General features: G+C 39.8%; 1 protein-coding gene and 1 non-coding gene across 2 annotated transcripts; both read right to left on the bottom strand.

The window, feature by feature from the left end:
• Nucleotides 1-74, bottom strand: TRNAV-AAC (transfer RNA valine (anticodon AAC)). The gene has a single exon. It is a non-coding gene; the product is annotated as a tRNA-Val (tRNA).
• A 24,249-nt stretch (nucleotides 75-24,323) lies between these two features.
• On the bottom strand, nucleotides 24,324-26,966 carry LOC147609713 (elongation factor 1-alpha). Its single transcript, XM_086787118.1, has 4 exons — nucleotides 26,900-26,966; nucleotides 25,722-26,047; nucleotides 25,491-25,628; nucleotides 24,324-25,321 (listed from the first exon to the last, which is right to left on the bottom strand). Exons 2-4 carry the CDS (start codon nucleotides 26,043-26,045, stop codon nucleotides 24,440-24,442), a joined length of 1,344 nt encoding a protein of 447 aa, XP_086643244.1. The 5' UTR covers nucleotides 26,046-26,047; nucleotides 26,900-26,966; the 3' UTR covers nucleotides 24,324-24,439.
• Nucleotides 26,967-27,298: the final 332 nt, after the last annotated feature.

Here is a 27,298-nt window from a genome sequence, read left to right on the forward strand (position 1 = left end):
TGGCTTCGCCCGGGTTCGAACCGGAGACCTTCAGTGTGTTAGACTGACGTGATAACCAACTACACCACGAAACCACTCGTTGTTATTACAGCCCCAAACTTAAAATTTGAAGTATTATGCTGTAGCTTCTATATGACCGGCACGAGTCCCGACGCTCTTCAGACACATGCTTTGGCACGTCTACTTTAATGGATTGTTTGGAAAAGTATGTTGCTTTCTCTTTGGCTTCTTCACCTCCCTCCCTCCCTCTCTCTAGGATCCACTTTGGCTGGCTGGCTGGCTGGCTGGCTGGCTGGCTCTACTCGATGAGACAAGGGTAGAGGAGGCAATAAACTCCACCTCGCTGACCCAATTTTTTTCACCCGCGGGGGCAAGACTCCCGTCCATGACTTTCGAGGCCTGTCCCATTACTTCCAAGCGGGGCATAATGCTTAAACTCCAAAATAAAAGGAAGGAGAATTAGATGACAAAGAAATGATGAGAAATTCTCTCATCATTGTCAAGCATCTTAAAGAAGAAGAAGAAGAAGCAGCTTTTGGAAATGGGAAGATGCTTTGGCAAATTTCTCATCATTTGTCAATCTTCTTCCTCCAAGTAATTTGCCAAACCCTATCATCATTACCAAGAATTTCCAAAAGTGCACAAGGCATGATGATGCTCTTAAATTCTTTTAGCATTTTGGATAACATGCACAGTGGTGTTAGATGACAATTTTCACAACATCCCTCTACATAGATGCTAAAAAAAAGGACTTCAAGTGTAGCATGTGTCTTGCAAGCGTGGATGGGGATTGATATAAAGATTTTTCAATCACAAATTGAGCATGGGATCACCTTCTGTTTTGCATGAAACCTTCATCATGTAGTGCTAGCTCTAGCCAAGTTTTCGGACCAACCTATCTTTCAATTGCAAGTAAATCAAAATAACGATAAGGTCAAGGATTTCATTGCCAATGTTTCTAGTATCATTGCTTAGTGCCAAGACACCATTGAGAAGCCATGAGATAGTAGTGGTCTAAAAAAGTTATTTCTTGTTAGACTAAAAGGGAAGGTCACAAAGGAAGTACAAGAATGAAAGAAGTAGAAGCAACTACAACCTTGGATGAGTGCTTCAAAATGGTCATGAACATACAAGGCATCTTGTGCTACTATGACAAGGATACACATTATTAGTATGCCTTCTTATCATCCAAGTCTACTAGTGGCAAGAACCACACCCAATAAAGGGATAAAAGCACATAAGATGTAGTGGAAAAGGTTGCAAAGAAGCTAGTAACATTAATGCACAAAAGTGGATAAACATAGGTGATGATCAATAACAAAGGTCCAATTCATCAAGATCATAATCACAAAATGTTTATGTGTTGTGTTCCATTGCAATGTTATAACCACAGTACCAATTGGTTTCCCCCCGAAGGATAATGAATACTATTTCTAGATCAACAATAGGGTAGGGAACCATGATACACATAATAACATCTACAATGTATATATAAAACACCGAGGAGGCAAATGGTAGTTCCAAACCAAAGGACCAACATTAGCCAATGGTATAAATCTAACATTCTTCACTTCAAGCCAATGAGAAATTTCCATGAGATATGTATCCAAATCCTCTAAGAGTTGAGATTCTTTCTCCTATTTTTCCTTCTCGAAAGAATATAGCACCATGAGTTAAGGTCCAAGGAGAGGACGATAAGGGCAAGTGTGAAGGGCACAATAAGGCTAGCAACAATGATAGAAGATGAAAGAAGTGATTCCATCCTTGCGTTTGCAACTACCTAGTATGTTATTGTTGTGGAGAAAACTACAAGGTGGCTAAGTGACCAAAGAAGGTGACCTATGCATAATTCTCAGCACCATGCATGGAATTTAGAGTAGACGCTTATTTATGAGGGCACCATGCATGGAATTATTGTATGAGAGCAACCATTTTTTATATCACTTCACAACAATCACGTGCACCCAAGATCATCTAGTATTATCAATTTGATAGTATACTTAATACAAAGACAGATGAGAACTGGGGGTTTGGTGTAATGACTTAAAGAAAAGAGAGGCATCTGCCTGGAAAGTGGTGGTGATGAGACGATAAAGCATTTAACAGTGTAGAGATGAAGAACCAACCCAAATGGTATCTCCACTACCTTCATAATCTAGATTGTTGGGCAACATACTATGCCACAACATGCCCATCAATCCAATGCATCAATACAATGTACATGCTATTTCACATGAGGTGGAAGGAGTTCAAGGCAAAGAAGAAGATCAACACTGTCCTCCTCAAATTTTGGAGAGTTTAAATCTCTGCCATTCAGCATAATCCAAACAAAAGAATGGATGTGTGGGTTGACGTACACTTTATTACTTTATATGAAGATGCCCCCAATGTCACAGTATCAAGTTCTTGGATACCATTCGGATCTACTTATAGGACTTCAAGGAAGAGAAGGGCTCCATGCAATGGCACAAATACGATGAATCACATGTGCAAACCTTGCCTTTGACATCAACCTCAGGCCCACTTTGGTAAATTTATGGGTTGTTTGCATGCATCTAGTTTTTGGAAACTTTCTGGATGGGAGCTTAACTAAAGACCTTTCATTGATAAATCCCGTCACTCATAACTTTCAAGGATAGAAGTAGGTCTAGGTGGGGGTTGTTAATTCTTTTCATACATCTAAAATCCCCACCTCTAGCCTAGGATTAGTTTATGTTATGTATGGTCGTGGACCCAATGATGTATCAAAATCCTACCATAAGCCTTATATATATCGGTAGAGATGAGTTGGGTAGCCGAGCAAAGCCCATTTATATATATACAACTATTGTTAATGTGAATGAAGGAATTCAATAATTTCTCAAGTGAAAAAAATTCTTCTTCTCTTGAGATCTTATCTTCTTGTTTGTTTGATTCTAGGATGCATGCTTATGTATGTGGATGAATGTGTTGAGTGTGCATGCTTGCTAGCTTGAGTGAGAGTGTGATTGAGAAAGAGTACAGAAGAGGGTAGTTCAAGTTTTCTAGCTTGACCATTTTCTTTTAGAAGGTTTACTTAGTAGATTGAGTGTAGAGAAAAAGCTTAAACAGGAGGGATCAACACACCTCTTGGCCTCTTTAGCCTCTCCAATAAGGACTTCCATGATCCAAGACAAGTGGTCTAACCACTAAAACTATGGTTCCTTGCTAGAGAGTAAGAAGGTTCATGAGATGAACACTCACACTAGCATATAATAGGTGTCTACTATCAGTCATGGGATCATCCCATGACCTATGGAATCTTTAAACCTCTTTGCCTTTTCTCACTGACACTAGTATATAGCAAGTGTATACTCACCATGGGATCATCCACGACCTATGGAATCTTTACACCTCTTTACCTTTTCTCACCCATGTAACTTTAACAAGAAAACCTTTAACCAAACCCATTTTGGCCTTTCATACTTGTGCAACCAAAGACAAGGACTATCACCACAATTTTAACATTTTTCCTTGATGCCTCTTTGTGTAGAAGAATCTTATGAGTTGCTACCAATATTGGACCTTTCTTAGACCTTGATCACCCTTAAGGACAATGGGACACCCCTATACTCAATGCAAGAAGAGACACTTTGACACACAGGTTAGAGCTATGCCTTTTGTAACTCACTCAATCATAACAAACCCAAAAGTACACACTTACTTTTCACACACAATATTACACATAATTTTTACTTCTAATTATGACCTATAGTCAAGATAGGGGCCTTGTGACATGTCTTTTATAACTCATCGAGTCATGACAAACCCGAAAGCACACACTTGCCTTTTCCCTTGACACACAATATGCTTTTTACTTCTAATTTTGACATATAGTCAAGACAAGGGCCTCATGAGTGAAAGATGCAACTTCCTATCAATAAGGAAGCTTGGTTGATTCATGATGTTCACATTTGTAAAAAAAAAATTGGTGAAAACAACTAGAGTTGGTGATACCCATGTTGATGTAGAATCTCATTATCGTCGAAGCCCATGTGTTAAGAGGAGCAAAGGGCTAGGGCAAATAGACAAAAGACAAAAGACAAAAGCCCATGTGTTAAGAGGAGCAAAGGGCTAGGGAAAATAGACAAAAATGGGGAGATAGACGAAAGAGAAAAAATGGGGGAGATAGACAAAAGAGTACAAAATGAGGGAGATAGACAAAAGAGTACAAAATGAGGGAGATAGAAAAAAGAAAAAAAATGGTTAACCTGTAGTTTTATCCTTAGTCATTTAATACTTACCCGCCGAATAGCTATGAGGATCTAACCGACATACTGAATGTATATGATGCTTTGTATCACACCTGTTAGCATTTTATCACACAAAGTGCACCGCTTACATATTCACTCATTCATTCATTCACAGAAGCAACAATATATACGCAGTCTCACTGATGGTTTACTGATTACCTATCTTTTCTTTATCTGTTTGTATTGTTATCTTTTGATGTTCTGTATGAGTAACTGTGTACGTTGGCTTTCCGCCAACACTTTAGTGATCCTGTTGTGTTTGATTTCCTTTTGATTCTCTTGGTTTTGACTAGTCGTTTTTAGCATGCTACTTTCTATGCATGGATCTAGCACTGGTTGAGGCATTACCTCTCCCAGCAAAGTGCATGATTGTTTCTAGCCTTTTGGAGACCAAAAATGTTGAAATCATCCATCGCAATGTGGTGTCGTCGAGTTCTATCCGTGTTTATGTCTGGATTATGGTTGTCGACGCCTACGCACTACGCACTATCATACGTTGATCAATGTCCCGCTGAATTCAATGCAATCCAATTAGCTAGTCATTGGGGTATTGTTGATCGCATTGAATTCAAAACCATTCATTTTTCCAATGGGTAGGGTTATTATTGCCATCAATTTTTACACTACATTTCTTGTGCCATGTGGTTTGATGATTTTTGTCAGTTTTTTCCTTTACTATTAAGTGGCATGCCTGTGCTCTTTGATCCGGATACTAAGTAGGAACTGGATGATCTGGAAACTCTCTTGAACAAGTAGTGGTATGATTCCTGATCACCACATGACCGACCATGAGCAACGTTATGCTACTTGCCAGGAGAGACTTTGCCTCACCATGGTGGGGCTGACGACAATCCCCTAGATGACACCAATCAATATAATTCGGATCCCAGAGATGCATGGGAGGAGAACTCCACTGACAAAGAATTTGGAAGTGAGCTTGAATGACCGGATGGCCTTGTTCATGCACAGAACTTATTAGTCTTTGGTCTCCTCCTCACAGGTCTTGGCATTGCCGCTTCTGCTTTGGTTCCGTTGGGCATTGGTACTGTCGCTCTTGTTTTGGTTCCGTTGGGCATTGGTACTGCCGCTTTTCCACCTGCCACAATGGCTTCGATTCTGTTGGGCCTTAGTACTGCTGCTTTGCCACTTGTCAAAATGGCTTATCGGGTCTATTGGGCCTTGGTACTGTCACTTTGCCACTTGTTAGAATGGCTCATCGGGTTTCCTTAAAGTATCTGAAGTTCAATGGCAAGAAAAAAGAAGATCCGATACCCATGTCACCAATTTTGAGAATATTTAGTGTGCTAATGGTATGCCACCCAGTGTTCCCACAGTTACGAAGCAGAATGCTTTCAGCAACACTTTTGATGGTGAAGCCACCAATTGGCATGCTCAATATGGTCCCAATCGTTTTCTTACCTTTGAGGCCCTTTGGGATGCTTTCCTTCATCCGTTTTTGAAAATACAAGACCTCTTCTCACGTACTGGATAAGCTCCATCAGTTGGAACAAAAGCGGTTGTCCATGGAGGATTATGCAACCTATTTTCGTACTCTTCGGATTTGGGTGGATCTTGCAGATTGGCTTACTGAAGCTTTGATGAGGGAATGGTTTGTTCATGGATTGCATGTAAGAAGCTGAAGCCTGCTATCGCTTTGATAAATCTTACGGTTGGGGGCTTTGATGCATTGGTGGAAACTGCCCGATGTGCCAAGTTTAGTTTGACAAGTTGCACTTCTAAGAAGGGAAAGCATAAGCACAACTCAGATGATTTGGGTGATGACCAGGAATTGGAGGAAAATTTGGATGTGGACTAAGATTCGGATTTAGATGTAGATTCCAAGCAACAGAAGCGGAAGCAGTGGAGCCAGAAGCCGAATAAGGAAGTCAATGAGAACGACTGTTGGCAGTATCGAAAAAGTTCATTAGAGGAAGTGCGGGAGGGGCTGGAACCAAATCTTATCCGGATTTTGGTGTGCCAAGTGCTCCAATGAAGGTCATACCAAGGAGGAGTGTAAGCTGACTCCATATTCTTCAATCTGCGTGACCAACACACATAGCACAGAAGCCTACCAATACAACAGTTGTGTTTATCATCCACCACACGAGCCACAAGGCTAGGGAAACCAAGTGTTTCCATCCAGCAAGTGGCGCTGGTCAATTCAGTAAATAATAATGCACCACCGTATCATCCCTATGGGCGTGGCAGATCTGGAGGAGTACTCGGAGGTAATTTTCACTATTACTATTGTAAAGCCCCAGGTCACCGTAAGTCTTAATATCCAGTCTAGAAGCGTCATCAAGGGGAGTTACAACAAAACCAGGCAAATGGGGTCTACTTCTCAAGCTCTGGTAATTAATATAGTCTAGATTGAGCCTATTCCGGTGGAAGACAATCCACCAATGGTGGTTGTACTGGTAGTGACAAGTTCATAAGAGTCAGTGAGACGAAAGAAAAGAATGCTTTGTTAAAAGCACACAAAAAACCCACAGATTGGGTGGACCAAAAGTGTGTCCATAGGACCAAGTTGCTAAGTTAGTGTAAGAAGCATAAGCAACGGTCCAGAATGATCAGAAGGTTCCTTCCCAGATTCCAGTGGCAAGTCCGGCTTTTCAGTCCAATGAAGCATAGTAAGGCAAGTACACTTGTCATTCCTTCTTCTAAAAAGCCTGACGAAGTCCAAATTAAGAAGCAATGGTGGATGGCATGGGAAGAATCCGACCTCCGAGAGGAACTGACAAAGGATGAAGAAGGTCAGAAAGTACCAGTATGGATGCATGAAAAAGTCCAGTTGGAGACGAAGGATGCCGGAAAGTGCAAGTTTGCACCACAGGATGTCGGAAAGTTGTCCAGTTCGACGATACTCCGCCGAAGAGGCGTGAATATAAGTCAAAAGAAGTGGAAAGATTCACCTAGATGGGGGAGCAAACCTCAATGAGACAATAAGTCAGTCAAAGCAAAATGATACCATCCAGCAATTTGGAAAGAAGAAACAATCCAGATGTGGAAAGATGGCAGCTTTAGAGTATGACCTCTGGGGAGATCTGAAGAATATGAAGCTGGATCAATTGTTGTCTCTCTAGTATCCAATTATCGGACACGTTAATCCGGAAGCTTATGGGAGAAGATTGTCTTGTTGAGGTTCCACCAACCACAGTTGTCCGTACTCTGTAAGACAAAGAGGATCAGTCTGCTTTCAAAGTCTAGACAGCTTAGATTGGGACGAGGTAGTTCTAGAAGAAGTGACAGTTCAGATATACAGGGGAAGACCATCAAGGTGTGGTTCTTGATGGCGGGTCTAGGGTAAATATTATCACGGATAAAACCCACCAGGAACTGGCCATCCTAGAGCAAGAATTAGAACCAGCTCCATTTCTCATTTGAATGGCAGATCAACGAAGAGTGAAGCCGCTTGGGTTAATCTGAAACTTCTAAATCTAAATAGTAGGATGTGACTTCCCAGTAGCTTTCATTGTGTTGAAGATGGAAGGAGTTTCCAAATCTTACCCCATGCTATTGGGAAGGCTAAGGTAAGAAACGATTAAACATAATTGGGAAACTGATCAGATTACAATATGGAACCGGAAGAAGAAAGTTCGTGTACAAGTGGCATCCCGTGAGATAAACAACAATCTATGCGCCCAATTTGTGCTGAAGCATTGAACTGGCTACTACTATGAATGAAGAAGAAGAAATCCTTAACCAGAATCCAGATTTAGTATCACTATTTGAAGTGGATGTGGATAAAATTATTTCCTATATAGGTCGACTCTGGCTATGGTCCATTCTCTAGTGTCCCAAAGCACTATCTTGGAGGATGCGGGTGTATCGAAGGAAGTTCAAGCAGAAGAAAATCATGAGAAAGCAATGATGCATAGCCAAAGGGTCATAGTAGTTGAGCTAGAAGACACAAATTTGAGTGATGTGGAGGATCCAAAGATGGTTTGAGTCAGTAGTAGTAAGCTTGATGCAAAATTTAAACAAAAACTCTAGAAATTATTAACACCATATGTGGATGTATTTGCTTGGAGTTATAAAGATATGAAGGGAGTTGATCCTTAGAAATTATTAACACCATATGTGGATGTATTTGCTTGGAGTTATAAAGATATGAAGGGAGTTGATCCTTAGTTTTATTAACATCATATCAATCTTAAGGAGGATGTCATCCCCTTCAAGCAACAATGGTACCAGATGAGCCTGAATTATGCAACGAAAGTTGAGGAGGAAATTGATAAAATCTTGAAAGTAGGGTTCATATATCAAGTGGATAAGGTGACCTGGCTATCGTGCCGCGATAATGATTGTACCAAAAAATAACAAAAAGCTTCACATATGTGTGGATTATTGGAAGCTCAATGCTGCAACACAAACTGATCCTTTTCCGCTTCCGTTTATAGATTCAGTGTTAGATGATGTCCGTTCGGCCATGAAATGTATTCTTTCTTGGATGGTTTTAGTGGATATAATCAAGTTCTGATGGCTCCAAATGATCGAGAAAAGATAACTTTTGTTACAAAATGGGGAGAATAATTTGCTTCCAATGTGATGACATTGGGTCTAAAGAACGCTCCAACAACATTTCAATGAATGGTTTAAGAATTTTCTATGATTACTTGGTCACATTTATGAAAGTATTCTTGGATGATTTTAGTGTCTTCAGCAAAATGCCAGAGCATCTTTTGTTTTTGGCACTCTGTCTAGAGAGGTGCCGGATAGCCCGTTTGAGTCTCAATTCGACTAAGTATGCATTCACGCAGTCACCAATGGAATCCTGTTAGGGCATGTAGTGTCAGCAGCAGAGCAGTAGGTAGCCGGAATTGCAGTAGATTACAAGAAGGTGGAAGTAATTAAAGCTTTATTGGCACCCCACAATATCAAGGAATTACAAAGATTTCTAGGTCAGATTAAATGGCATAATAGACTCTTGCGGTATTTGGCAAATATAGCTTATTCGATGTATCTTACGAAGAAAGATTTTTCGTATGTATGGTCAGAGGCCTGTTAGCAAGCTTTTTGGTATTTACAATTGATGTTGGCAGTTGAACCGATTATTCAACCACCAAATTGCTCTAGACCATTCCACGTCTTTGTTGATGCCTGTGATGTAGCAATTGGAAGTGTACTCATGCAATAATCTAAGGATGGATGGTTCTGACTAGTTTATTATGCTAGTTGGATGTTGTCCAGAGATGAAAAGAATTATTCTACTAATAACGGAGCGAGAAGCACTTAGAATGATTTATTAAGTGAAGAAGTTCCGGCATTATCTTTTGGGCAATAAGTTTACTTTTCATGTGGATTATCAAGCTTTGGTGTTTTTGTGTTGCCATATATATAGGCAGTGATGTGTGTGAACACACTTAGGACCGCCGGGGCACTTTTTCCCTCTTTAGGAGGTTTTTTCCCCGGCTTGTATATACGCCCATCATTCTAGGGCTAACTTATCTTTTGTACATTGACACAATCTAATACACTGTGTGTTGTGTGCATTCTTGCTTCTTCTTCTCCAAGCTTTGTGTGCTTTCCTGCAACCCTAATTCCAACAATTGGTATTAGAGCAGGCACCGGCTCCCAGGGCTACACCGCTAGCCTCCGACTCACGTTCTCCGATTGAGGTGAGCTTTCACAAGTGCTTGCAGGTCCCTATACTCTCCATCTTGAGGTCGTTTTGGGCTCCGTTTTTGCATTACAAGTTCTACACAAGTGTTTTCGTCATTTTGTGCAGAAATTTTGACAGTGCAGTTTTTTGCAAAATAGGCATACGTATTCTATTGTGGACCGTGCTACATAGCACGAGTTGTTATCTGTTCAGTCTTTGCTTCATTACAGGTAGCTTTTGTATCAGTTTAAGTCAGCGGCCACCATGGCTGATAACAGCAATGATATATTTCGCATGTTGTCTGTGTTGATGATGACAAATTGGATGGAGACAGCAACTACCCACTTTGGGCATACATGATACAGCATATTTTGGTTGAAAAAGGAGTGTGGAACATTGTGCAGGGTATGGATGTACGTCCAGGTTCTGTGGATATAGGATTTGTTGAGGATGTTGCAGGTTCTAGCAGCTCTACTATTGCTGCTGTTTTACCCACTGCTGAACAAGCTCGTTGGGATGGTAAAGATGCGCAGGTTCATGCCTTGATTGCACTTTCTATCAAACGTAACATCACCCCACATATTCATTCAGCTAAAACAGCAAAACAAGCTTAGGATATTCTAGCTGGTTTGTATGCAGGTCGTAACAGATTAAAGATCTCAAGGTTGATTTTTTAGCACATGTAGTACCGCTAAATGATGTGTCAAAATGCTTGGCATTCTACCTCAACCTTCCTGGTCAAGGTCTAACAATGGCCCCACTCCTAGAGGACTACTAAGCACCTGTGATTTTCTGCTTTCCATTCACTATAGCCACATTATTGTTTACATCAGCCTCTATGGAATCCTTCACTGGAGTATACCAGCTAATCATCTCATAAAAATAGCATCCCTGATCACTCATATCTCATGAGAGTAGTGGGATTATAGTATCTATACCTTTTGTGCTCAAGGGAGTATCTAATAAAGATACATTTTTTTGCCATGGGATCCAATTTTCTTCTCACTTCATCTGTCACATGTACATAGGCACATGTACATAGGCAATGTCGCCAAACACTCTCAAGTGTGCCAAACCTAGTTTTCTACTACTACATTGGGGGTTCTATTTATAATTTAAACTAAAGCAATTACTAGTGCTTTAGCCCAAAAATAATGAGGCATTCCTTTCTCATTCATCAATACATGGGCAACTTCTACAATACGCATAATCTTTCTTTCTTTCTATAACCCCATTTTGCTTGTTGAGTGTACCTGCATGTGAATCGTCCTTTTATCCCATGCTCTCTTTGATAATCATTGAATTAATTGGAGAGATATTCTTCCCCACCATCCGATCTTATACATTTTATGTGCATGCCTTTGTCTTTCTCAACTATAGACTTGAAGCCCTAAAAGTGCATAAACACTTCACCTTTCTCTTTCATGAAGTATACCCACACTTTCATAGTAAGATCATCAATAAAAGATACATAATAGTGGTATCCTTTAATTGATGCCATCTTTGTTGTCCCCAATCATGAGAATGCACCGCATCCATTAACATTTCTATCATGTGAAAATATATGCTTAGATTGTTTTCCCAATTGGCATGCTTCACATACTTTGTGCATTTGGTCTGCTTTGAACTTCAACAAAACTATAATAATGTTTTCGGCTTGCATATTTTTTAACCATTGAATATGTATACAACCAATACGCTTATGCCAAATGTTAATACAAAAATCACACCATACCATGTAAAAACATTATAACCTTCATCCCCAATTAAATTACTTCACATCGCACTAGACTTTACATTCCTCTCATTGTCTTTTTGTTGCACAACATCAACTAGCACACACTTTTGTTTCTACACTCTTGGTTTAGGTAAGAGTGAAAACATCATCTCTCTATATTCTTAGGCCTTGTCTATTGCATATGTGATAATTTGTTACAAGAGATAAGGGTTAGCCATAGATTTCTTGGGTTCCCCATAGTATGCTAGAAGGTCCTTGAAAATTTGATGTGCCTCACATCCTTCCATGCCCTGCGGCGCAACCATGTACTTGTAATGGTTTAGGATTAACTCTCTAATGCTTATCCACATACTTTAACTACATCAACATGCACTATAGTGGTCTAGGAGTAACTCTCTTATGCCTATCCACATACTTTACCTGCATTAGCATGCACTACACTTGACTAGCTCCCTTGTATCTATGATGTTTTTAAAGGGCACCCCCACATTGGACTTTTTCCAATTCTTCATAGATTTTCCCATGTCCATGATGTCCATAGTCATTTTGGCATAAGTTTGTGAGGTCTACAACTTGAATAACTCTGTTATTAGCTCCTTTGATAAGGCTACCTCCACCAAGGTTTCTCCTATCATCACCTTTCTAGATCTTCTATCTATGTCATAGGAATCAATGAATCTGACAATTTGGATGGGATCATAAAATCTATAACCGCATCTTGCTATAAGTTATGGCAAATTAACATAGAATGTAATAATGCAATATAAGCTCTATTATATTCTACATCTCTACATCATTGTTTGATGTTTTATGTTTGTGTTTTTATTTCATTTAATACGTAATGAATTTATCTGACATTTTCATCTTTAATTAGTTTTATGAAGCTCCATTTAGTTTCATGTTCATCTCTATGTAGTTTTATGTTCATCTCAGTTTGTGCACTGATGTATGTCGCATGCATAATGAGAGAACCCTCAGAATATTATCGAGAATGGAACACCCACAACACTAAGAAGTAATGTGCTTGCTAGCACCGCCATCAAAATACTAGACATGCTGATCTGTCTCACTAACATGCATACATCATGGATAGAAGGGTTATAACTATAGCGCATAATGAATTCCCAATCATCATGTGAATAGTTTGATGACTCCTTCTTTTCAGCAATTGGTGCTGATGCATTAACCACAACCATGATTGACTCTTTTTTCTTCTCCTTCACTAGCCTTTTTCTATATTCATTGGTATAATGGCTTGGCTTCTGATAATATTTGCATTTGGCATTCTTCTTAGGCTTCTCACCCTTCTTCTCAACATCCTTTCTAGAAGATTAGAATAATCCTACCTTTGGCTTTAAGCCACCTTGAGAGAAGGCTTTGCCTTTACCTTTTTGGAGTGCCTGCTTAGTGATAATGCACCTCAACGTGCTTTGTGCGAGCATGAAAAACTGGGTTTCTCGCAACTGCCAATGCGCTTTGACAGTCAGTGTGTAGATAGGGGTGGCAGACTCCTGTCCAACACCCAAGTCAGCCATAAGCCGTCTGAGCTACACACACTCAACCGTAGCTGTGAAAGCTGCCCTGTACTCAGCTTCACAACTAGAAGTGGCCACAGTAGGTTGCTTCTTGCTCAACCACGATATGCATGAGCTACCGAGCATGAACTGTACTCAGCTTCACAACTAAAAGTGGCCACAGTAGGTTGCTTCTTGCTCAACCAAGATATGTATGAGCTACCGAGCATGAAACAAAAACTTGTAGACACTCTTGTGTCATATCAACCAGCCCAATCTGAGTCCGAAAAAGCATGTAAATCTGGCGGCCAACTATCCCCCCCTTGGGATAAAACAACCCAAGGTGTATGGTGCCACTCTCAAGTAGCGAAAGATGCGTTTAACTGCCTTCCAATGCTGAGACCCTGGGCTATGCATAAACCTGCTCACCTGTGAGACTGCAAACTGAATGTGTGGCCTCATAATGCATACATAAATGAGGTAACCAACAGCTATCTGATAGAGTGTGACATCAAAGTGATCTCCAACATCATGAAGACTCAACTTCAAACCTGTCTCCATTGGAGTAGCAATAGGCTTGTAGTCTTCAAGGCCAAATCTCCGCAACAATGTCTCAATATACTTTGTCTGACACAAAGCAATACCTCCATCACACTGCTTAAATTGTATCCCCAAATAATGATGCAATGCCCCAAATCTGACATCTCAAAAGAGGCATTCAAATCAGTCTTAAAATCAGCAATATGACTCTCATTTGGTCCTGTGAGCAGCATGTCATCGACATAGAGAGCAATGATTAGATGTACATCATCCACACATTTAACATACAAGGTGCTTTCTGTTAGACTATTCTGAAAACCATGTGCAGTCAAATATGCATGTATCTTTTCATACCAAGCTCGTGGAGCTTACTTTAAACCATATAAAGCCTTTTTCAACTTGCACACTTTGTTTTCCTACCCTCTTTGAACAAAACCACGAGGCTGCGATACATACACCTCCTCATGCAAATCTCCATTCAAGAACGCAGTCTTTATGTCCAACTGATGTACATTCCAACCATTATGAGCTGCCAATACACAACTGCTATGAATGGTAGTCATACGACAAGTGGGAGCAAAGGTCTCATCAAAATCAATGCCCTTTTCTTGAGCATAACCCTTTGCAACAAGTCTAGCCTAATAGTGATCAACACTGCCATCTGGCTTTCGTTTCAACTTAAAAACCCACTTACATCCAATGGCCTTTTTACCAATAGGCAAACCACACAAAGACCATGTACCATTATTCATTATAGCATCATATTCACTTTGAATTGTAGCCAACCAATTTTTTGATTTTTGTGCCTCATCAAATGAAAGAGGTTCTTCCTCTTCACACATACTAGACACAGCCAAAGCATAACAATCTGATGCATAAGAGGCATGCTGAAAACCTGAACGAGTACGACTAGACATAGGTGCATCAATTTTACTATCACGCAAGTTTGCACCAGCCATTTAGGCATACCTCTAGCTTGCTCATTTTTAGCCCTATCTTCATAAATTACATCCTATAAATCTGCATCAGAAATAGGCTGATCTATGATGTCGTTTGAAATCTGCATAGGCTGAATATTTGCCTCATTATTAGGACTTACATTTGAATTCCCACCTGTAAACAGAGGCAACAACGTATCAAATATATCCTGTGAGCTTACACTTGTCTCTTTGGTACATGATAACAAAGGCTGCACCACATCTTCCACAAAAACAACATCTCGACTAATCAAGATACGCTTTGACTGAGCGGATGATACAATTTGTAACCCTTGCTCTCAGCACTATAACCAACAAAAATGTATTTGACAGCCTTATCATCCGATTTTCTACGTTGTTGCACAGGCACTAAAGCATAGGCCAAGCAACCAAAGACATGCAAGTGACCAATAGAAGGCTTCCTGCCATGCCAAGCTTCGTATGGAGTAACAGACTGCAAGGCCTTAGTGGGACACTTGTTGAGTACATATGCAGCACACATGACAGCCTCAAGCCAAAACGCATGTGGCAAAGCTTGGCTCTTGACCATACATCATGCCATCTCCATAAGTGACCCGTTTTTCCTCTCAGCAACACCATTTTGCTGAGGGGTATATACGGCACTGTACATTGGTGTTTTATCCCACGACTAGCTAGAAATGCATCAAACTCTTTAGACATACTCCCCCCCCTCGATCAGAACGGAGGGTGCCCACAGTACAATTGGATACATTTTCAACCATAAGTAAAAACTGTTTGAAGCACAAAAACACTTCGGACTTTGCCTTTAGTGGATATACCCATGCATGCCTTGAGTAATCATCAATGAAAGTCATGAAGTACAAGTGTTTACCAAATGACGGAGTTTGCATAGGCCCATATACATCACTATGTACAAGTTGCAATTTGCGAGTGGCCCGCATAGAACCATCCTTTGGAAACGCAGAACACTGCATTTTGCCCAAAATACAGCCTTCACAAACATGTTTCAATGGTGCCTCAAGAGGAGGCAATCAAGCAACCATATCAAATTTTTGCAAACGCAACGAACTAGCAAAGTTCAGATGACCAAAACGAGCATGCCATAGTTTTGCATCTGAAACTGCCTTTTCATCAAATTTCTGCAAACGCAGCAAACTAGCAAAGTTCAGATGACCAAAACGAGCATGCCATAGTTTTGCATCTGAAACTGCCTTTCCATTAGAAATTGCATTTGTTGAATCTTCCACACACTTGTCATAAGAATTGAGCCTATATAGCGCCCACGAAACAAGGTGCCAGATACAATTATCATATCACCAAAAGTCAAATCATGAACAGTACATCTGTCATCCACAAATTTGACTACAAGTCAGTCTAGCGAGTGCAGAGACAGACAATAGATTCTTCTTTATCCCTGGCACATACAAAGCATCTGAAAGTGTGAAAGCGCTGCCATTTGCAACAATAAGCATAATTTTACCAATGCCCTTCACTGGGTAAGAAGCATTAATGGCACATGTGACAATATTCCCATTAGGGACAGCCTCAAGACAAGTGAACATATCACGATACGAGGTAATGTGCTTTGTAGCACCACTGTCAAAATACCATATATCAGAGTCAACAGAAACTGCCAAATATGCATCATGTACAGATGGATCATACTAGCAATACACGCTAAACCATTCTGTATCCTCCTGCACAACATTTGCAGAATCTGCATTTGTAGAAGCATCCGCTATTGTGGCTGCATTTGACTCTTTCTTCTTTACCTCTTTAGCCTTTAGCTTAGGGCAATTCTTAATGACATGATCAGTTGCTTTACAATAGTTGAACACCTGATCTTTTTCTTGCCTTTATCAAGACCTTTCTCAGACCTATTGTTGCTACCTGTGGAAGGAGAAGAAGTTGCAGACCTATTAATAGGAGAAGAAACAGTGGAAGGGGCTGTCTTACCACTTCTTCTCTGCTGGGCAGCAACAAATGCCTGATTAACTACACGCTGCCTAGCCCTGTTTTGCCTGGACTGCGCTTCTTGCTTGCAAGAGCTTGTTGACTAAATTATCATACTTGACAACATCAGGTCTATCCTCAGTAATAAGTCTCCACGTGAAAGCAAAAGTCTGATACGACTCAGGTAAAGCATCAAGAACAGTCTACACAAGAGAATGATCAAGAATAATCTCACCTGCAGATCACATGTTTCACGTAAGGGAAAAGAGAAGGTGGATCAGCCTTTTATAATGCCTAGTGTTTCAGCAAGTTATTCATTTTATTGATGGGGATAGTGGCTTAGAACAAAGCCTTGTTGAGGAGTTTTGGATCCCGACTATTGTTACACTAGGTGTACAAAGAGCCAAAGAAGTGTTGAGAACACCACCTAGCAGTGATCCAAAAGTATGGGGATAGTGGCTTAGAACAAAGCCTTGCTGAGGAGTTTTGGATCCCGACTATTGTTACACTAGGTGTACAAAGAGCTAAAGAAGTGTTGAGAACACCACCTAGCAGTGATCCAAAAGTATGCGTCTATGAGGGTCAAATATCTAATGGATATATTGAGATATGGTGGATTGCATCCCATTATTATGCTTATATGGTCAAAGCAATACAAGATATAGAAGCCCACATGTTTTGACAAGGCACTTAGACAAACATTGAGGAGATGCCATGGATGAAGAGATGGTTACATTGGATGCAAATGAGACATGGGAGTTAGTGTCTTTGCTTAAGGAGATGATGCAAGTGGGTCTATAAAGTAAAATATAAGCTGGTACAACGAAAGATTGGTAGCTAAGGGATATGCACAGACCTCTGGGATTGACTATGAGAGGAGACTTTCGGTCCCCTCCTCCTTCCAGTTCCTAGGATGGCAACTGTGAGAGTAGTCATTGCATGGTTGCAGCTAAAAGGTGGTCTTTATATCAAATGGATGTAAATAATGCATTTCTACATGGTTATTTACATGACAAGGTATACATGGTGTAGCCACCAGGATATGAAAGAGGTTGCATAAAGCCTTGTATGGCTTGAAAGAGGCACCTAGAGCATGATCAAACAAGATAGGAGAGTATCTTATCACAATTAAATATTATATATCTATAGCATATTTTTCACTTTATATGAAAAAGACTGACATGGGTATTGTTCTAGTAGTCATCTCTTGACATTCATGAGGTGAAGATGCTCCTTAAAAGAAAGTTTTAAATGAAGGATTTGGGTGGGGCACAATATTTTGTGGGTATAGAGGTTATTAGATCACATGATGAGATTTGTCTTAAATTACAAAGGTAGTATGCTTTGGACACACTGTCCAAGCATGGAATGACACATTACCATTGGAGCATAACATTCTTAAATTACATAGGTAGTATGCTTTGGACACACTGTCCAAGCATGGAATGACACATTACCATTGGAGCATAACATAATATGGCTGCAGATACAAGTGATCTTTTGGAGGACCCTACAATGTACAAGTGCATTATAGAGAGATTGATTTATATGACTATCACTAAGCTAGATTTGAGCTATTATGTTGGGTTGGTGAGTCAGTTTATGCAAGCCCCAAGGAAGCCACACTTGGATGCAATTAGAATGATATTCACGTATATAAAGTCCAAAGCACACTATGGACTTTCCTATGAGGGTGGATTACAAGTACAAGTACATGGATATACAAATGTAGACTAGGCTATCTCAAACACGAAATCTACTAGTGGCTTTATATTTTATTTTGGGAGTATTATTGTTAGCTCAAGCAACCAAGAAGCCACCAACGGTTGCGTTGTCAAGTATAGAGGCTAAGTATAGGGGCTTTGTTATGGCACCATCATGTGAGGTAGCTTGGTTACATAAGCTACTTATAGATATGGGAGAACCTCCCATAGATAGGGATATTGTCATTTATTATGGCAACATGAGAGCAGCAACATACGATTGGCAAGTAACCCATTGTATCATGCTAGGATGAAGCACATTAAGGTGCATTATCACTTTGTGATGAGGGAGAAGGTTCTAGCAAGTGATGTAGATTTAATGTATGTCAGCACACAGAGGATCAAGCAGCTGACATTTTTACAAAGGCATTGGGTATAGAGAAGCTCCATAGGTTCACGAGCTTACTTGGAGTGCAGGGTATGGAGTTAAGCTCATTTAGGTGCATTTTTCATTAAGATATTTAATTTTATTTGCTAAATCATTCACAATGACATATTTTAAATCTAGCTATTGGATGAAAAAGGGAAACAATCTCTTTTAATGCATACATTTATTTCTTTCAAAATAGCACATATCCTTGTAGTGAAAATTAATAAGCCTAGATTCCCTCATTTATTACAAATATCCTATTATGTTTATATTTGCAATCAATAGGTATTTGATTTTATTTTCTAAATCATCCACAATGATACATCTTTCATCATTGGATGAAAAAGGAAAATAATCTCTTTTAATTCATACATTTATTTCCTTCAAAATAGCGCATATCCTCGATTCAAGTTCTCCTTATGCACAGTGATATTAAAAAAGGCCCAGCATAGAGAGTTAAAGCCTCTCTTGATGAATTGCACCAAATTTTCATTGATGAGGATAAAAGAAGAGAAGCCATCAGATTGAGAAAAGATGACCAAACTTTTTAAAAAAAAGAAAGAGGTAGGATTAATGGAGTGAGAAGAATAGCTACATTTGCCTTTAATTCTCTCAAGGTAGAAGGAATTACAGCTTAAGTTTTGGATATGTAGAATGGTAGAGGAAGACACACATCTAAGGCTAGCCTAGAGAGATTTGGTTTAAAGGAAGACACACATCTAAGGCTAGCCTAGAGAGATTTGGTTTAAAGGAAGACACACATCCAAGGCTAACCTACAGTGATTTGGTTTAAAGGTTAGAGAGGAGTTTACATAGTATGAAGCAAGCTCATAGATCATGGTGGTATGCAAGACTGTAGTCCACTACAAGGTCTATAAGAATGACACAATTTTAGTGTTGTCATATATAAACAATTTTATCTTTGATTAGCATTAATGAATTCATAATTGATGAAGTAACATAGACTTAACTGGAATTTGAAATAAAGGATTTGATTCCATTTCAATACATACTAAAGACTATAGTTTAGAAAAACAAAAACTTCAACATTTTTTAGTCCATTGTAATGCATTTTCTAAGACTATAGTTTAAAAAAACATTTCATTTCTTAACAAAATGCCTTGTTGAAATTTTGATAACATTTAACATGTCTGATTGCAAACATGTTAACACACCTAATGAGATTAATTTCAAGATTTCTAAGGATGAATGGGGATTTGATGCTTCTAAATATAGAAACACGATTGGTATACTAATTTATCTCACTATAACAAGGCCAAATATATGGTATAAAATAAACTCTTTAATCTAATTCATGTAGTTTGCCAAAATGTATGGTATAAAATAAAGAATTTAGTCCAATTCATGTCTCCCAAAATGTCCCAAAATGTCAAATATATGGTACGCAATAAACACTTTAGTCCAATTCATGTAGTCTCCCAAAATGTCTCAAATAGAATTCAAATAGTACAAGATATAAGGGTCTTCATCATGCTAGTAATTATTTCAATTTGCATAGTTTTTCATAACCAAATTATACTTTAAGTTTATGTGATTGCAAGTTCATTTCAACAATATATTTTCTTTTTGGGAGAAGGGGTCTTTAACTAATGTTGAGCATAAATCTTTCATAATCTTAGCTTTTTAACAATTTAGTTAAAAAGGTTTTAGGTGGTATGATAAATCCAAGCTACTTATACAATAGACAACTAAATTTATAGCAATAAGCCCAAAAAAAAAAAGCAGAGAGAAAGTTCATCGTGGAGAGGTGATGTTATGTGAGCATATCAAGCTCATTTTGGCATGCAAGAGCTCCCCCTTAAGGAGTAAAGGAAATATCCATTGTACATGTTTGATTTTAATGTGATGGATTTGGTAAGAGAAACTTAATAGAAGAGCTTGATAAATCAAAGTTTACACCATCTCTTGATGTGGTAAAATGGGAAAACACTCAAGGATGGAATTTATGGAAGAGAGAGCTCATTGTTCTAGCATGTTGGTTGGTTTTTAGGTGCATATTAGTTCATTTGTAATAGTAACGTGGTTAGGAACTAGACAAGCTAGCTAATTTATATGGACTAGTGTGAGAATAGAGAATTGAGCTAGTTGGTTGATAGGGTACTATAAATATCACTTTATCACTGTTAGGGTACTATATCATTGTTAGAGTACTATAAATATCACTTTATCATTGTTAAGGGTACTATAAATATCACTTTTGTTAGAGAATAGAGAATTGAGCTAGTTAGTTGATAGGGCACTATAAATATCACTTTATCACTATTAACCCATTTTGTTTGATAGGGTACTATAAATATCACTTTATCACTACTAATCCACTTTAAGGTTAATAGGAGTTGCCACTATAATTATATTGTATCAAATAGTAAAGATGAAGATACCAAAAGTATATATGATCAATATATGAAGCACAATAGTGTCCAAATCGACGGGCGCTCGAAAATGGTCTGATGAAATATTTATTGCGACTCTTCCGCTCCAAGAACGTGGTGAACTAGAATGGATTCCTTGTGAATATACTTCATACATGTATTGTGGCCTTGTATATAAGTCATTTTCTCTCACAATGCAACATACTCTCCCATTGTGTAATAGAGTCTTGCTCTTGGTAATTCTCTTGATAATTATCTTCTCTAATGCATGCTAATGAGTGTGTATAAGTTTGGGGTGAGAGGAAGGACGAGAACTTGTAGTCCAACAACACGATGGTGTCACAATGCTCGTGGGAGGAGACAGTGAGACAGAAACTACTATCCAAGAAGATGTGGAGCTTCTGAAGCAATGTGCTCAAGCTCGGCCATTCGAAAGCTCCCCACAACAGTTATGGCTTGCTAACGTAATCTCTTGTGAATGTGTTTCTAGGAGAGACCAAAGTGGCAATAACATTTTCGGCACCACTGTCGAGGGAGCAATTCTCTGGTTTTTTTCCTTATTTGTTCTCCAAATCTACGCATAACCCATTGCCCATTCTCTTAAGTAGTGGATTTCCACAAAAAAGAAGTGGTTTACATGGAGACTCGTGTGAGTTTTTGTGATTTTTTGCTCTCTTTTGGTGCATAAAAGAATGCTTGGTAACTTAATTTTTTGTTTGATTTGTTGTTTTGATTGCTTGTAGAGTAGTTTGTAATGTTCAAATAGCTTGTACATAGCATATGTTAGGTTTATTTGAATCATTTGCATCAAAATATGCATTAGAATGTATATTAATTGATTTTTTTCTCTCTTTGAAAGTTTAACATAGAGCTATTTTACTTAATTTTGGCTTGTTGTGATTTATAGTGTTCACATAGATCTAAGGTAGCTTAATCCACACTAATATTTTCAAAAAAACCCAAAAAGACTCTTGATTTTAACTAAGTTTTCTTAGAGAACTAGTTTTTTTATAAAGGGGATGATTAATGATTTTCAAGAAGCAAAAAAATGGGTTTTTCATGTCTAAATTGATCATATAGGTAGTCTAATTGATGTTTTTGAGTGTGTTTGAATGCATCAAAACATCCACATATGCCAATTACTCCATCAATTTGGAGATTCTTGCGCTCTTTTCTTCAGTGCATACAAGAGGAAAGAGCAATAAATTAAACCATATTAATCTTAGATTAGTAACTTGATTACACCTTAAACCATGCACATGGTTTAATAATCACGTAAGTAGTATGATGATGTGCTTGGTTGTGTTAATCAATTCATAATTAAAGATTAATTTGAATCCAAGGATTAGCCAAAACAGGAAAAAATTAGTAAAGAAAATAATTCTTAAGCACAATTTTTCATGAGTCATTAGAGTTAATTAAAGTGGGATTAGTTGGTCTTAATCCCCTGTTTGGAATGCAGTCATAGCATGTGTAAGAGGGAGGCCTTCGCTGCATGTGTAAGGGAAAAGGGAGAATGTGCCATACGCGGTGAAATGCATTGACGGTTCAAAAGGAGGTCTTCTTAGGACACTTTTTCTTCTTTTTGGGAAGCCCAAACAAGCGCTGGGTCGGCTTGAAAGCTACACTAAGACCTTTTGTCTTTGTGTATCACTTAATTAAAGGTGGTCGACTACCTGAGGTCTGACGTGCTACAACCGCCACTCAATCTCTATCTCTATATTTTGTGAACATGCAATCAAAGCTCCCATCAATCGAAGCACACAAGCAGAAGCCATATGTTGTAATCGTGTTTTTTACAACAACGATAAAGTTTTATTCTCCATCTCTTTCATTTGTAATTGTGCTAAGTTTTGTGGTGTGACAGACCTTGGATTTTGTGTTTGCACCCAAAAAAAAAACCTGTAATTTCTCACAATGCCTTGGTTATTTACTAGTTCAATTGGGCATCCAAACCTACCTAGCTAACATGGGAATTTTACGATTGAACTTGGAACCATTTGGTTGGTTGGTTGGTTGCATGAATTGTGGCCACTTGTATGTACTTATTTTTGGTAAGACGTGTAAATAGTTGCAAAGGCATTATTGCCTATTTGCTTTAATTTATGCCTCCAATGTTGGCACTTGTTCAACAACCACCCTTATCGGACAAGCTTCTCCTCTCATCCTTTGTACAACTTGCTTAAAAAGTTTGTTGTAGATTAAAAAAATAAGTACTTATCATGCCACTCCATATCCATGGTGTTTGGCGTTTTTAATTAAAAACTAAGTTCGTATGTAGATTTTTAATCAAATTTTTGAAGCAATGCATCAAGTCAATCTTTCCATCAGTGCTAGATTGTTGATAGTATACACCATGCCTTCTTTCACTAGCTTGTTGATAATAGATAAAAGCATGGCTTGTTGGTCTGGGCAAAGCCAAAACTTGTTTCCGCTGCCCAGGCTTTTGTACAGCACAAGTCTTTCAACAAATGTAAGCCTCGTTACTAGAGTCTGCTCGCTAGCAAGTCTAACAGGTAGGTGTAAAAGATAAAGTGGACAAATAGAGCTATCAAATAGCATGTATATGGATTAGACCTCAAGTTTCAACTTCACAGTTCACAGTAAAATGGACTGGACCTCAAGTTTCAACTTACAGGTCACTCGTAATCTTTTGCAAATTCCTATGCTATAGGTGTTGCTGTCAACGTTGGGTCCTGTCTATCTTCGCAAGGTGAATGTGTTGGTAGCTATGTCTGTAACATATGGAAAGTCTGTTGGTTATTTCTGTTTATGGGAGGCTTGTGAGCAGCAGCTAAACTTTTGATGATGATGAGTCTTGCTTTTCATTTGTTGCTCTTTTGTTAGGGAAACTGTTATGCTTCAACATGAGTTACTGGATGGTATGTTTCATCATGTGGAATCAACTCAACCACTGATATGGGATGAATGCAACCACTGAGAGTTGATAAAACGGAGGGCACTCAAGAGGGTCACCAATTGCCATTAGAAACAAGCACACACCTATGCCACGCAGTGACCACAAACTAAAGGCAAACTAAGTCTCATCACAAAGAAAAATAACTCTCATACAAAGCTTCCAGATAGACTCTGGAAAAACCTTCCCAGAAACAGAACAAAAAAACAGGCATCGGCATAGTACCGCAAAACTTGTGAAGTAGAGGAAAGAGCATCATGTGGCCTTGCCACCGCCTGTCCAACACCCAAGTCTTGCCACCGCCTGTCCAACACCCAAGTCTGCATGACCCTGGACAACATCATTCTTATCACCCACACACAGACAACAGACCACAGTATTATGCTACTACATACTAAGGTCCCAAGGGCCTGCACCATTCATTTCTTCTTGGCTGCAGACTTTGTCACCTTGGCTCCTGAGGGATCTTTCTTCTCCACAGCCTTGATAACACCAACAGCAACAGTCTGGCGCATGTCACGAACAGCAAAGCGGCCAAGCGGAGGATACTCAGCAAAGGTCTCCACAGTCATAGGTTTAGTGGGGATCATCTTCACAAATCCGGCATCACCATTCTTCAAGAACTTGGGCTCCTTCTCTAACTCTTTCCCAGATCGCCTATCAATCTTGGTAAGAATCTCAGCAAACTTGACAGCAATGTGGGAAGTGTGGCAGTCCAGTACAGGGGCATAACCATTTCCAATCTGACCAGGGTGATTCATAATGATAACCTGAGAAGTGAAGTTGGCTGCCTCCTTAGCTGGGTCGTTCTTAGAATCGGAGGCGACATAGCCACGCTTCAAATCCTTCACGGCAACATTCTTGACATTGAATCCAACATTGTCACCAGGCACGGCTTCCACCAGTGCTTCATGGTGCATTTCTACAGACTTCACCTCAGTCATCAAACCTGTAGGAGCGAAAGTCACAACCATTCCAGGCTTAATCACACCAGTCTCCACTCTGCCGACAGGGACAGTTCCAATGCCACCAATCTTGTAAACATCCTGAAGTGGAAGTCGGAGAGGTTTGTCAGACGGCCTCTTTGGTTCCTGAATCATGTCAAGAGCATCCAAAAGGGTGGGACCTTTGTACCAATCCAGATTGCTGGATCGCTCAATCATGTTATCACCCTCAAAACCAGAGATTGGAACAAAGGGGATTTTGTCAGGATTGTAGCCAACTTTCTTTAGATAGGCAGACACTTCCTTAGTGATTTCATCATAACGGGCCTTTGAATACTTAGGGGTAGTGGCATCCATCTGAATAACATTACCGATGTAATCAGTAGCAATAGACTTCGAATTCACAATACTGTGCTGGCTAACTAATGAGAAACAATCAACAGAGATAAAAAGCTTGACATGAGCAAGATTAGCAAGGTATCAGGGTGACACATACTGTCGGAATACCCACAAACAAAAAACATACCTTGTTGCAGCAGCAAATCATTTGCTTTACTCCAAGAGTGAATGCAAGAAGAGCATGCTCTCTAGTCTGCCCATCCTTAGAAATTCCAGCTTCAAAACCACCAGTCGTTGAATCAATAATGAGCACAGCACAGTCAGCCTGCAACAAGGACAATAGGAGTGAAATCAGTGACAATCTAACCAAATGGACAGAGCTAACTAGAGTAACCAGAAAGAGAATCAATCAACACACCTGTGACGTTCCAGTGATCATGTTTTTGATGAAGTCACGGTGACCAGGAGCATCAATGACAGTACAATAATACTTGGTGGTCTCGAATTTCCAGAGTGCAATATCAATGGTGATACCCCGCTCTCGCTCAGCCTTGAGCTTATCTAAGACCCAGGCATACTTGAAAGACCGCTTGTTCATCTCAGCAGCTTCTTTCTCAAACCGCTCAATCACACGCTTGTCAATACCACCCAGCTTGTAGATGAGGTGACCAGTGGTGGTGGACTTTCCAGAGTCAACATGGCCGATGACAACAATGTTTATATGAGTCTTCTCCTTCCCCATGCCTGAAGTGTACAGATAAATTAGAATGTCACCGGAAATGAAGACGTTTACAACGTGTAAATTCATTGCCAACTTCAGCAAAACACATGCACAATTACTGCTCAAAATCAATGTAAGCTGAAGAGCAACACTGCAAATTAGAAATCAGACGCTGGAGGCTTATACAAAGCGGACAGGGCGATATTAGCAGATGCAAAGACGTATACGGTTTAAATCACAAAATGGCAGCATCCGGCAGCGGCAAAAAGAAAGGCGGGCAGGCAACGGAAAAGAACAACAGCAAGACGCAATCAATAATGGTATGTACATCAGGTCGTGCGCAGATCCATAACATGCCAAAGACCAGCCGGATCAGATCTGTGGTATGTAAAGATCCGGATCATCATAGCTTCAAGAGCGGATCAGCATAAATCAACAAAAGCCCTACAGAGACTATCAAGGCGCAGTATCACCAAAAATCACAAAAGCCTAGAGAGACAAATGGAGACGCCGTAAAACAAACGGACAGACAATCGACAGCATACAAGTACGGACGACGTCAACAGACGGAAGCAGACAAGCGAGACGGAATGACGGCAGCAATAGACAGGAACAGCAGATTAGAGGGACGGACGGACGACAGCAAGAGACGGGCACAGCACACCACAGATGGACGTACGGATGGGAGCATTCGAATCGACGGACGACAACAAGAGACGGACACAGCAGACAATTATAGGAATGGACGGACGATAACAGGAGACGGACACAGCAGACCAGAGCAACGGACGGAGGCGATAGCAACAGCAGCATTTGAATCGACGTAGCAGACGGACGTAAGAGAACAGACAGAGGGAAGCGGAAAGCGGACGTACCTGGACGACGGATACGGTAGCCGGAGAGAGATTGGGAGTGACGATTGCTGCGTGATGAGGAGGTAGTGTGAAATGGGGTTTTATAGTGCTCCCCCCTTCAAGCCCTAATTTTTATCAAAGGCAACGGTCCAGATCCTCCACTGTGCACGGTCCGATGTTGAACGGTCTTCGGACATGCCTTTACCGAATTTCGAGAGTCCCATTGACTGAGACTCGGTAGAGTCCCTAGAAAACGTTTAACGCACGTATTGCATGTCAGTGTTGGATGGGTCTCCTTCTTTGTGTCCGAGCGGTTTGCACGTGTGGTTGCATGTGTCTCTCTCTATGTGTCACCTGATCATGCATGGCCAAAATCTTCTAGCCTTTGGGTGCAATGAACCTACAAAAACTTGCAAAGGC

This window comes from Cibotium barometz, chromosome 50 (assembly GCF_041138505.1).
Source record: "Cibotium barometz isolate CiBa-2024 chromosome 50, ASM4113850v1, whole genome shotgun sequence".
NCBI lineage: Eukaryota > Viridiplantae > Streptophyta > Polypodiopsida > Cyatheales > Cibotiaceae > Cibotium > Cibotium barometz.